Here is a 12,132-nt window from a genome sequence, read left to right on the forward strand (position 1 = left end):
AAATTGGGAACAAAATCCATTTATTGGAGGTCTAATCTAAGCATATGAGAGTTGGAGACACCCTAGGAGGACGACGTTATTCCACTACTACTTGGCGTCACCTGCAAACACAGAAATGGGACTTTGAATTATAAATGTGTTAAAAAGGACGGGTACCAACACTGAACCTTTGGGTACACCATAACCTTAGACCAATCTGAGTCATTAATTACGTCTCCCTGAATACGGTCTTTTAGTCAGTTTTCTATCCATTTACAAGCTAAATTTTCTAAGCCTGTAATCTTAATTTCCTAACACATCAACTTACACATTAGCCATTTGTGGGGAATGGTGTCAATTTTAGCAAAGTTCAAATCTACCATATCCTCAGCCACTCTTGTCTAAGTTTTGCTTACTTTCCATATAAAAAGAAAGCATATTTGTTGTCCACCCATGCAGTCTATTGCTTAACCATTTGCCAACCGGTCACGTTGACCGTACTGCGGCAAAGTGGCTCGTTCCCGTCCAGCGACGTAGACCTACGTCGCTGGACTCCTCCCCTTGTGGGATGCGCGCCCCCGTTGTATTCAGTCACAGCAGGAGTCGGGCCAGGGGAGGAGCGGCAGCGATCGCCGCTGCTCTTCCCCGATCGTCGGGGAATCGAGTCTGGGGATCCGCCCGCTTGTGTAAAAAAAGCAGGCGGATCTCCTAAGTGACAGACAGGGTCAGATTGCAGGGTTCAGCATAGCTAAACCTGCGATCTGTCCCTGCGTCACTCAGTCACCTCCCCCCACACACGTCAGTAAGCACCAGGCATACATTAACCCCTCCCTCTCCAATAAAATTAACCCCTTCCCTGCCAGTGCCATTTTTACAGTACCACTGCATATTTATAGCACCGATTACTGTAGTAATGTCCCTGCTACCCCCATAAGTGTCAAAAACGTCAGTCAAGGGTCCGATCTGTCCGCCGCAATGTCACAGTCCCGAAAAAAAAAAAAAAAAAAAAACGCAAATCGCCGCCATTACTCGTTAAAAAATAAAAAACACCAAAAATGACAAATCTTTCCCTTAGTTAGTAAAACGCAATAACTTTTGCGCATACCAATCAAAATACGCTTGTGATTTTTTTTTTTTTTTACCAAACATAGGTAGCAGAAAACAAATTGGCCAAAAATTTAAAATAAAAAAAAATGTGAAAAATAGTTATTCTTTGTTTATAGCGCAAAAAGTAAAAAAAAATGGATTTTTGTAAGATCTTACCGTAAAATCCTTTTCTCTTAAGCTCATTGACAGACGTAGTCTTCTTGATTCTCAAGAGCTGGGTTATGTTGTCTCCGCAGGAGTAGGACTAGGCAGAAAGACAAAACGTTCTGGCTCCACCTTAGGGGCAGTCCCTGAGGGTATATCCTCCCTCTCTCTGCTACAGGGAATCAGTTCTGTTCTAAAGCAGTAACAGAGAATTTAACCCAACCCAACTCAATGATAGAGGGGCGGGTACTACGTCTGTCAATGAGCTAAGAGAAAAGGATTTTACGGTAAGATCTTACAAAAATCCATTTTTCTCTATCGCTCATTGACAGACGTAGTCTTCTTGATTCTCAAGAGCTGGGACATCCAGAAGCAGTGCCACAAATGAGGGGTGGGATTGACAAAATCAAAATCCAATCTAGAAGGCCCAACCGGTGCCAAACTAGAAGTTTTTAAAGGCTCATTATAAACAAAGAATGAGACTCAAATGAAAATTTCCAACGGAAAAAAACCCTCGAGGTAGACCACTGGTCTCCTCAAATGGCGGCCTGCAAAACCTTGCGGCCAAACGAGGCATCAGACGATGCCATTACATCAACTTTATAATGTTTTGTAAAGGTATGCACCGACGACCAGGTAGCCGCCTTGCACACCTGGACCACTGACGCCTGATGGCGAAAGGCCCATGACGCACTAAGTGCCCGAGTGGAGTGCGCCTTAACAGGGAACGGGGGCTCCCGACCCTTAATAGAATAAGCCTGTACCACCGTCTGTCTGATCCATTTGGAAATGGTCGCGGCAGATGCAGGCAACCCCTTTTTGGGTCCATCCGGGATCACAAAAGTGAATCCGTCTTGCGAAACGAGTCTGTCGTTTTCAAGTATACCCTGATCGCCCGGACCACATCCAAGGAGTGTAAAGCAAACTCCCGAGGATGACTGGGCTTAGGACACAGGGAAGGTAATACAATTTCTTCATTCAGATGAAATTCTGAAACCACTTTTGGTAGGAAGGATGGATTCGGACGAAGAACCACCTTATCTCTATGAACCACCAGATATGGGGAACGACAAGATAATGCAGCCAGTTCTGACACCCTGCGTGCAGAAGTGATAGCCACCAAGAAGGCCACCTTCTGGGACAACGTAGGTAGAGGAATCTCCCTAATATCTTCAAAGGGAGGTTTCTGAAGAACCGACAATACTAAATTAAGATCCCAGGGTGGTAACGGCGCGCGCACTGGCGGAGCCAGATGTCGCACCCCCTGGATGAAATTCCGCACCAAGGAATGAGTAGCCAAAGGCTTCTGAAATAAGATAGCTAATGCTGAGAAAGGCTAATATTCGGCTAACCGAATAAGTCCGTGGACGGAACCCCAGAGGTTCACACCATGCAATGTAAGACTTCCATGTACGATGATAAGTCTTTCTGGAAGTCGCTTTCCTTGCTTCAACTAGAGTAGGAATAACTGAAGCTGACAATCCCTTGTCCTTCAACACCTGGGTCTCAACTCAATAGCCAGGCCGTTAAAGCCAGCGATCGTAAAGCAGGATGGAAGATCGGTCCCTGAGACAGTAGGTCCTCCCTGAGAGGAAGTCTCCACGGGACGTCCGCCACCAGTCTGACCACGTCGGCGTACCAAGCTCGACGAGGCCAGTCCGGAGCTACCAGAATTACTGGAATTCCTTCCTCCTCTATCCTGCGAAGAAGTCTTGGCAGTAACGCGAGAGGCATACATTAGCTGGTATTGCCCCCACGGGGCGATCAATGCGTCTGCGGTCTCTGCTAGAGGATCGCGGGAGTGAGCCACGAATCTCTGTACTTTCCTGTTGAATCGTGATGCCAACAGATCCACATCCGGGGTGCCCCACCGTAGGCACAACTGGTGGAAAACTGGATGGAGGGACCATTCCCCCTGATCCAGAGTCTGACGGCTGAGATAATCTGCCTGCCAATTCTCCACCCCCGGAATGAACACCGCAGAGATAGCTGGAACAAATCGTTCCGCCCAGCGAAGAATGCAAGCCACTTCTTTGGCCGCTCGGACACTCTTGGTGCCCCCCTGGTGATTGACATAAGCCACGGCCGTGGCATTGTCCGACTGGATCCGAACCGGGCTGCCCTGGAGCTGCTCGGTCCAGTGAATCAGACAAAGTCTGATCGCTCTCAGTTCCAATACATTTATCGGTAACCTGGATTCTTCCGGGGACCAAAGTCCCTGGACAGATAACTGACCGAGAATTCCTCCCCATCCGGATAGACTGGCATCCGTGATCACTATCGTCCAATATATTGGCAGAAATGACTTTCCCTGGCTGAGCCTCGGAGACCGAAGCCACCAGACCAGAGACTCTCTGGTCTGTTTGCTCAATCGGATCTGATTGTCCAGGGATTCCGGATTCCAATTCCATCTGAGAAGAATCTCTTGCTGAAGAATTCGGGTATGGGACTGGGCAAATGGGACTGCTTCGAAGGAAGCCACCATCAACCCCAGAACCCTCATGCAAGTCCGAAGGGAAGACCAGCTGTTGGATAGTAACAACTGGACTGCAGATTGAATCTTTCGGAGTTTCCCTACCGGAAGGAAAACTCTTGTCCTGACTGTGTCTAGAATTAGACCCAGATATTCGAGCCTCTGGGTGGGAACCAGAAATGACTTTTGCTGGTTCACCAGCCACCCGAATTCCTGTAAAGAAATCATAGTAATTTCTATGTTTTGTAGCAAGGTTTGAGGAGACTCTGCATGAAGCAGAAGATCGTCTAGGTAACCAAGAATCGATATGCCTCTTTGGCGCAGTAGTGCCAACATTGGGGCCAACACCTTCGTGAAGACTCGAGGAGCCGTGGCGAGACCGAAAGGTAACGCCACAAACTGATAGTGGTTCTCTTCTACGGAAAAGCGTAGAAACCGCTGATGTCCTGCGAAAATGGGAATGTGAAGATATGCGTCCTTGATGTCTATGGACGCTAGGACATCCCCTGGATGCAGGAAGGCTGCTACTGTGCGAATGGACTCCATTCTGAATTTCCTTATGTTGAGAAAGGAATCGAGTGCCCTTAAGTCCAGAATTGGACGCACTTTGCCCTCTTTCCTGGGTATTGTAAATAGGTTTGAATAAAACCCTTGAAAACGTTCTGTCCAAGGAACGTGGACTACCACTCCTTGTTGTAGTAAATCCGTGACTGCTCTCCGCAGATCTTCTAAACGATCCGGGGATAGTCGAATATTTGAAGGGAAGAATCGCGCCGGTGGGAGAGATCGAAACTCGATCTTGTACCCTGACCTTATGACTTCGCAAACCCACTTGCCCGGGATTCTGGAAAGCCATGGATCCGGGAACCGGCGAAGACGTCCCCCCACCCCAGTTATGGGTGGGGGCGCACCTTCAGGCTTTGGACGATTTATCTTCAGGTCTGGAGGGGGCGGGCTTTTGCTTGCCCGACCAACGACCCCTGACACCTCCTGAAGGAGCTTTGGAGGACTTAATTTTTTCACCCGCGGGACGAAAAAACCTCTTGTGAGCAGAAAAAGAAGGCCCTCGTCTTTGACGAGTTCCTTTACCTTTAAAATTTTGTGGTAAAAAGGTGCTCTTTCCACCCGTGAGATCCTTAATGATCTCATCTAAGTTGGCTCCAAATAGGCGCTCTCCTAAAAAGGGGATATTAGCCAATGCTTTTTTGGAACCTTGGTCGGCTAACCAACCTTTTAGCCACAGTGTACGCCTGAGAACCACTGCTGAGACTGATGCTCGCGCCAATAATGGAGTGGCGTCTAACGCCGCATCACACACAAACTTGTAACCCCTGTATCATTTGATCCAACAAATCTGATACCGCCTGATGGACCTCTTCTAAGTCCCGGCGTAACCACTTGGTCCATTCAGTTACAGCCTGCGAAACCAGACCAATTGCTATTATAGGTCTGAAAGCTGATCCAATCAAGGAAAACATGGTGCGAGACATAGCTTCTATCTTGCGATCCACTGGATCTTTAAAAGACGGAGCGTCTTCTAGAGGAATAACCATGGCTTTATTCAATCTAGCAATTGGTGAATCCACCACAGGTGGTTCTGTCCATTTCTTAATGAGGGTTTCCTCAAACGGATAACGCCTGTTAATGCGTTTAGAAATAGTAAAAGTGCCTTTTTTGCAGACGCCATTCTTCTTCGATTGGATTGCCAAAACATTTGGGCAATGGAAAAACCTTCGCCACTTTGATGCGTTTTTTAGTCCCAAAAGGGATTTCAGTTTCAGCTATTTCTGACGGAATACCCTGTAATCTTAAGGTTTCTTGAACAGATACAATGAGTGCGTTTACCAACGCTTCCTCTCTGGCTATGGCTGATGCCGAAACATCCTCCTCACTGTCTGAAGAGACAGTACCCGAGACACCAATCCCAGATGATGTACCTGCAACTGCAGAAATAGGCTCAGAGTCTGAAACCCGAGGTTTCAGATAATAAGGGGTTAGGCGGGGGTCGCTTTCTTGCGCCCTGTCCCCGACAAGCCACTTCCACCCGGGACACAAAAGTTTCCATAATAGCTGACAAAGATTCAATCGTCAGTGGGGTGCTGGAGGATCCTGCAGACCCCTCGAGGGGATCCGGAGGAGATACATGAGTGGCAGGGTCCATGTTAATTCAGGACACCTTTGCCAGAAAAAACAAAAAAACTATTTTTTTTTATGTGTCTCCCCCTAGCGCAATAGCGCCCCTCAGAGTACCTGCTTCTCGATCCCCACAGAGAGAGGGACCCCCAAGGCTCACCAACCGATGCAGTGAAGTTTCCAACCAACTGCAGTCAGCGTCTGTCTTTTACAGACTGGAAGGAGCTGTTGCTTTTTCCCGGGTAGAAGGACGTGGCTCCGCCCCCTGTGTACGCCTTCCGGCGTTCCCAGCTCTCCACGAGGTAGCTGGGCTCATGAAACATGGCCGCCCCCATACAAGAGACATAAGACTCCAAAAACATGGCGGCCGGCGTGAACTGAGGACATACATGCACTTGGTCTACGGCAAAATGGCGGCGGACCGCCGAAATCGTTTTCCCAGCACATCCACCTGCATCTCTGCTAAGTGGCGATATATTGATCTACAGGAGATACACTACAAATAAGGTAGGATTATACCTCCTATGTCTGCTGTAATATTACAGTCTGCTGGGTAGAGTGTTAGCTCTCAAACCAAGTCCACTTCCCACAAACACATACTGTATTTACAAGGGGGACTTTTTAGTGTCAGATATATACTGACCATGTATGGAGGGGCCCATAATTCATACTGCCTCATAAACGAGGAAAGAAAAAAGGGGACGTTTACTCACCATACCAAACCGACAGGCACCCTCTCTTCACAATACCCTCTCCACCGGGGTGGGGGGTTGTGGACCACTCCGGACGCCTCGACTCTCTGGTTCCTGGCGTCCAAGCGAGACTTTTAACTCGCAAGGTCAGTCCCTCCACTGGGACTCCGTCGCGGCCGACCCAGCGCGGAGCTCTGGTCTGCACGCGCTCGTAGGCAGAAACCGGGGTGACCACTGGATCTCAACATACAGCCCGTCGCCCGGCCCCGCATACTTACTTGAATGTGTCGCGGCCGACCAAGCGCAATGCAATGGTCTGCGCGCGCTCGTAGGCCGGCTGCGGTGACCACAAGTGTCGCCCAGTCCGGCGTTTTTGCTTGAAGATCTCACAGGTAAAAAACACTGGAGAAAAACTACCTAAAAAATGTTTTTTTCTAAAGAAAAAAATCTTGCCAGGACCAAAAGATCCCAGCAAGGAACTTAGGTCCTTACTCCTGACTAGACAGAAAAAAACTGATTCCCTGTAGCAGAGAGAGGGAGGATATACCCTCAGGGACTGCCCCTAAGGTGGAGCCAGAACGTTTTGTCTTTCTGCCTAGTCCTACTCCTGCGGAGACAACATAACCCAGCTCTTGAGAATCAAGAAGACTACGTCTGTCAATGAGCATTAGAGAAAGTAAATCGCACAGGTGATCGAATACCCCCAAAAGAAAGCTGTTTGTGGGAAAAAAAGGACGTAAATTTCGTTTGGGTATGGCGTCGCACGACCGCGCAATTGTCAGTTAAAGTCGCACAGTGCCGAATCGCAAAAATTGGCCTGGACGTAAGACAGCAAAATCCTCCGGTGGTAAAGTGCTTACATTTTTTATACCAATAATCTTCCTTTTTTTTTTTTTTAAAGTCAGTATCTTTCAGACTATAAAAAGTTTAACAAAGCAGTCTGTAGTTATTAGGTAATGCATCAATGTATATGAAACAGTTTTAAAAAAGAACCTGCCAGGTACCATTCAGGCCTGGTGACTTCAGTATCAACTATTGTCCCAGGAGGTGGATTCTGGAGCTGACCACGAAGAACACCAAAGAATCTGGCATTGATTCGTTTCTTAACCACCACAACTGTCAGTTTAGGGCTAAGAGAGGGGTATAAAAAAAAAAAAAAAGATCACACAACATGTTAAATAGAAAACATATGCCATTTAGATTATTACACACTAAATGGGGCAAATAAAACTAAGCCTTACGTGTAATCTTTGCCTGCTGTCCTGATACAGTCCATAATCTGTGGCACTTCATAGCTGACAAGGGTCTTTAGCTGACCATCGCCCACACCATCACGGTAAATGACAATACGGTTGGGTAGAAAGCCATTGCATTTAAACCAAGCATGGAGAGCACCTGAACAAAAAACACGGATATTATTCAGTCATTTTGACTTCTAATCTTCCAGCAGGAACAAAACTCACAATCAGTAGAGTTTAGCCAAGGGCACTTTGCCATATGTAATATTGCCACAGAAAGAAATGGATTCTGAACTAGAATCCATTACTTCCCCTAGTAAAAACAGCACACAGTTAAACACACAAACACAGGCTAGGAACATTGTTAACCCCTTGATCGCCCTAGATGTGAACCCTTCCCAGCCAGTGTTATTAGTACAGTAACTTTATACATGTTTAGCACTGATCAGTGTAGTGATGTCACTGGTCCCAAAAAAAAAAAAAGTGTCAAAACGTGTTAGGGCCGGTTAACATTATTTCGAGTGCGGCGATCGCATGTAATTCATTATTACATTCATTACATGCGATCGGATGTGCGGATGAGAATTCAGCCATACACTTTGTATGGCTGAATTCGCACTGTATCCGCACCAAACTCGCACATGACTCTTTCAGCCGCATCAGGATCACACTTGTGCGATCCGATCATGTGCGAACTTTCAATTCTAGGGAAATTTCAAAAGAGCCAATTTCCCTAAAATGCGCTCGCTGCTAGAAAATATCAAATGGGATAGAACCCTGGGAACAAAGAACACGGAGGAAAAATGGGAGTGCTTCAAGAGCATACTTAACAAGGGGGTGGGCCAGTGCATTCCACAGGGAAATAAATTTAAAAGAGCAAAACTAAACCCTGGGTGGCTAAACTCCAACATAAAAATGTATATTAGAGCTAAAGAAAAGGCCTTCAAAAAATACAAGACTGAGGGGTCATTGGCAGCATTTAAGCATTACAAAGAGTGTAATAAGAAATATAAAGATGAAATCAGGGCGGCTAAAACAGAACACGAGAGACATATAGCGGAGGAGAGTAAAAAGAACCCCAAGAAATTCTTTAAGTATATAAACAGTAAGAAAGCGAGGCCAGAACACATTGGCCCCATAAAAGATGATAAAGGAAAAATGGCCACTGAGGACAGAGAAAAGGCGGAAGTGTTAAATAATTTCTTTTCTTCAGTCTTCACAAAGGAATCGGGGGGCTACACGAACCCCGCTTGTAAGGCCGAACTAAATAATACACCTCAGGAAGTGCCGCCATGGCTAACAGAGGATAGACTTAGAGCTAAACTAGAGAAACTTAACATAAATAAATACCCGGGACCGGATGGCTTGTACCCAAGGGTTCTAAATGAGCTCAGTCAGGTGATTGCCAGACCATTATTCTTGATCTTTAAGGATAGTTTACAGACAGGTATGGTGCCAGCTGATTGGAAAAAAGCCAACGTGGTACCAATATTTAAAAAGGGGCCGAGATATATCCCGGGTAACTATAGGCCGGTCAGCCTAACATCAGTAGTCTGCAAAATTTTGGAGGGGATGATAAGGGACCACATACAAGACTTTAGTAATGAAAACGGTATTATAAGTAGTAATCAGCATGGATTCATGAAAAATCGTTCATGCCAAACCAATCTATTAACCTTCTACGATGAAGTGAGCTGCCACTTAGATAAAGGTAAGCCTGTGGATGTGGTGTATCTGGACTTTGCAAAGGCCTTTGACACCGTTCCCCACAAACGCTTACTGTACAAACTAAGGAAGGTAGGTATGGACCATAAGGTGAGTACCTGGATAGAGAACTGGCTCCAGGGGAGAGTACAGAGGGTGGTATTAATGGGGAGTACTCGGATTGGGCGGGTGTGGAAAGTGGGGTCCCCCAAGGTTCTGTCCTGGGACCAATCCTGTTTAATTTATTCATAAATGATCTAGAGGAGGGGATATCTAGTACAATCTCAGTATTTGCAGATGATACTAAATTAGGCATGCCAATCTCTTCTATGCAGGATGTGGAAATCTTGCAAGCAGACCTGAACAAAATAACGGGGTGGGCAACTACATGGCAGATGAGATTTAATGTAGAAAAATGTAAAGTAATGCACTTGGGGGCCAGAAACCAGAAAGCAAGCTACTCACTAGGGGGGGAACCTCTGGGTGAGTCTAGGATGGAAAGGGACCTGGGGGTACTGGTAGACAACAGGCTTGGAAGTGGCATGCAATGCCAAGCCGCTGCAAGCAAAGCCAACAGAATACTGGGTTGTATAAAAAAGGGGATTCACTCCAGAAATAAAGAGATTATTCTTCCACTCTACAAGACTCTGGTCCGGCCACATCTGGAGTATGCTGTCCAGTTCTGGGCACCGGTCCTCAGGAAGGATGTGCTGGAACTGGAGAAAGTCCAGAGAAGGGCAACAAAAATAATTAGGGGAATGGAGGACATCGGCTATGAGGAAAGACTACAAGCACTGAACCTTTTCTCTCTGGAGAAGAGACGCTTGAGGGGGGATATGATATCAATGTACAAATACTGTACTGGCGACCCTAGCATAAGGAACAAACTATTTAGAGTAAGGGAATACAATAAGACAAGTGGCCACTCACTAAAACTAGAGGAAAGGCGGTTTAACCTTAAAGTGCGTAAGGGGTTCTTCACCTTAAGAGCGGTAAGGATGTGGAATTCTCTTCCGCAAGCAGTCGTATCAGCGGGGAGCATTGATAGTTTCAAAAAACTATTGGATGGACACCTTAAAGACCACAACATACAGGGGTATACAATGTACGGTTAAAAGCAAACACACACACATAGGTTGAACTGGATGGACTTGTGTCTTTTTTCAGCCTAACTATGTAACTATGTAACTATGTAACTGTCAGATCGCACTGCGATATGCAATCACACTGGGGGTATCGTTAACATTCAATTGACACCCCCTGCGTATCGCATATGGCAGTGTGAACTGCCAGATGTGCGGGTGCGATGCGGGAACAGGCTGAGAATCCGCAGCCTTCCCGCATCGCACAAGTGTGAATCGAGAGTGTCAGAATGTCCACCACAATAGGTCAGTCCCGCTATAAGTCGCTGATCGCCACCATTACTAGTATAACAAAAATAAATAAAAATTCTATAAATATGTGCCATAGTTTGTAGACCATATAAAATTTGCATAAACCAATCAATATGCACTAATTAGGATTTGTTTTTACCAAAAACATAGCAGACTACATATTGGCCTAAACTTATGAAGAAAATTGGATTTTTGACTTACCGTAAAATCCATTTCTCTGATGTTTATTGACAGGCACAGCTCCTTATCTTCTTGACAGTTGGATCATGCTGCCCCCCTACAGGAGTAGGACACTAGGCAGGAAAAAGCTTGACTACGCCTCTGGGGCAGTCCAGAGGGTATACTTCCACACTCCACTATAGGCATTCAGTTTTGTTACAAGCAGTGTCAGAAGAAAACCAAATTCCACAGAGGGGGTGGCTGCTGTGTTTGTCAATGAACATCAGAGAAATGGATTTTACAGTAAGTCAAAAAATTGGATTTTTGTCTTTCCGTAAAATCCTTTTCTCTGAGTTCATTGATGGACGCAGTCTCTGATCTTCAGTAAGGTTAAACTAGGACACTAGGCAGAAAAAAGTTCTGGCTATGCCTATGGGCAGTCCCAGGAGGTATACCCTCTCACTGCTTTGATACAAAACGGACATCCTATAGTGAGAGTCAGAGAAAACAACACTAACCTAACTCAAATAGAGGGGCGGGTACTGCGTCCTCAATGAACTCAACAGAGAAAAGGATTTTACGGTAAGACAAAAATCCAATTTTCTCTAGATTTCATTGACGGACGCAGTCTCTGATCTTCATATCGGTAGGGATGTCGCAAAGCAGTGCCATAAAAATGAGGGGTGGGAACAGCAGAAAAATAATTCCCAAAGGCTAAACCATAGCCAAACAGGCAACATAGGACTCATCAGAACAACAAGATGAGACCCACCTGGAGAAAAAAAAAAAAAACACACACACATTAAAAATACCCAGTAAGGGAGACTAAGACACCCTTAAACACTTCCCACCTGTCAAATAGCAAAAAATTAAGGCAGCTAAGTGGTTCCAGAGCAGCGATCGGTGGTGCGGTGTGTCACTCTGACACACCGCATCTCCATTTCCAGTAAAGAGCCTATGATGTAGGCTCTTTACCCTGTGACCAGCTGTGTCCAATCACAGCTGGTCACATAGTAAACAGATCAGTGGCTCTCCTGACGGGGGGGGGGGGGGGGGGGGGTCTGTGCTGGTAATCAGAGCATTGATGACCAGTGCAGACTCTTGGGGGA

At 46.2% G+C, this 12,132-nt stretch overlaps 1 protein-coding gene across 1 annotated transcript in view; it reads right to left on the reverse strand.

Moving 5' to 3' along the window:
* The window catches only part of LOC309545965 (piwi-like protein 1), a gene marked incomplete at both ends in the record, with an annotated part of 237,750 nt that overhangs the window by 39,046 nt on the left and 186,572 nt on the right, over positions 1-12,132 (reverse strand). The window contains 2 exons of the mRNA XM_082245422.1: positions 7,533-7,658; positions 7,770-7,923. Coding sequence (XP_082101548.1) covers positions 7,533-7,658; positions 7,770-7,923 — 280 coding nt within the window. The remainder of the gene's footprint in view (positions 1-7,532; positions 7,659-7,769; positions 7,924-12,132) is intronic.

Source organism: Pelophylax lessonae (assembly GCF_965119305.1).
Source record: "Pelophylax lessonae genome assembly, chromosome: 2".
Taxonomy (NCBI): Eukaryota; Metazoa; Chordata; class Amphibia; order Anura; family Ranidae; genus Pelophylax; species Pelophylax lessonae.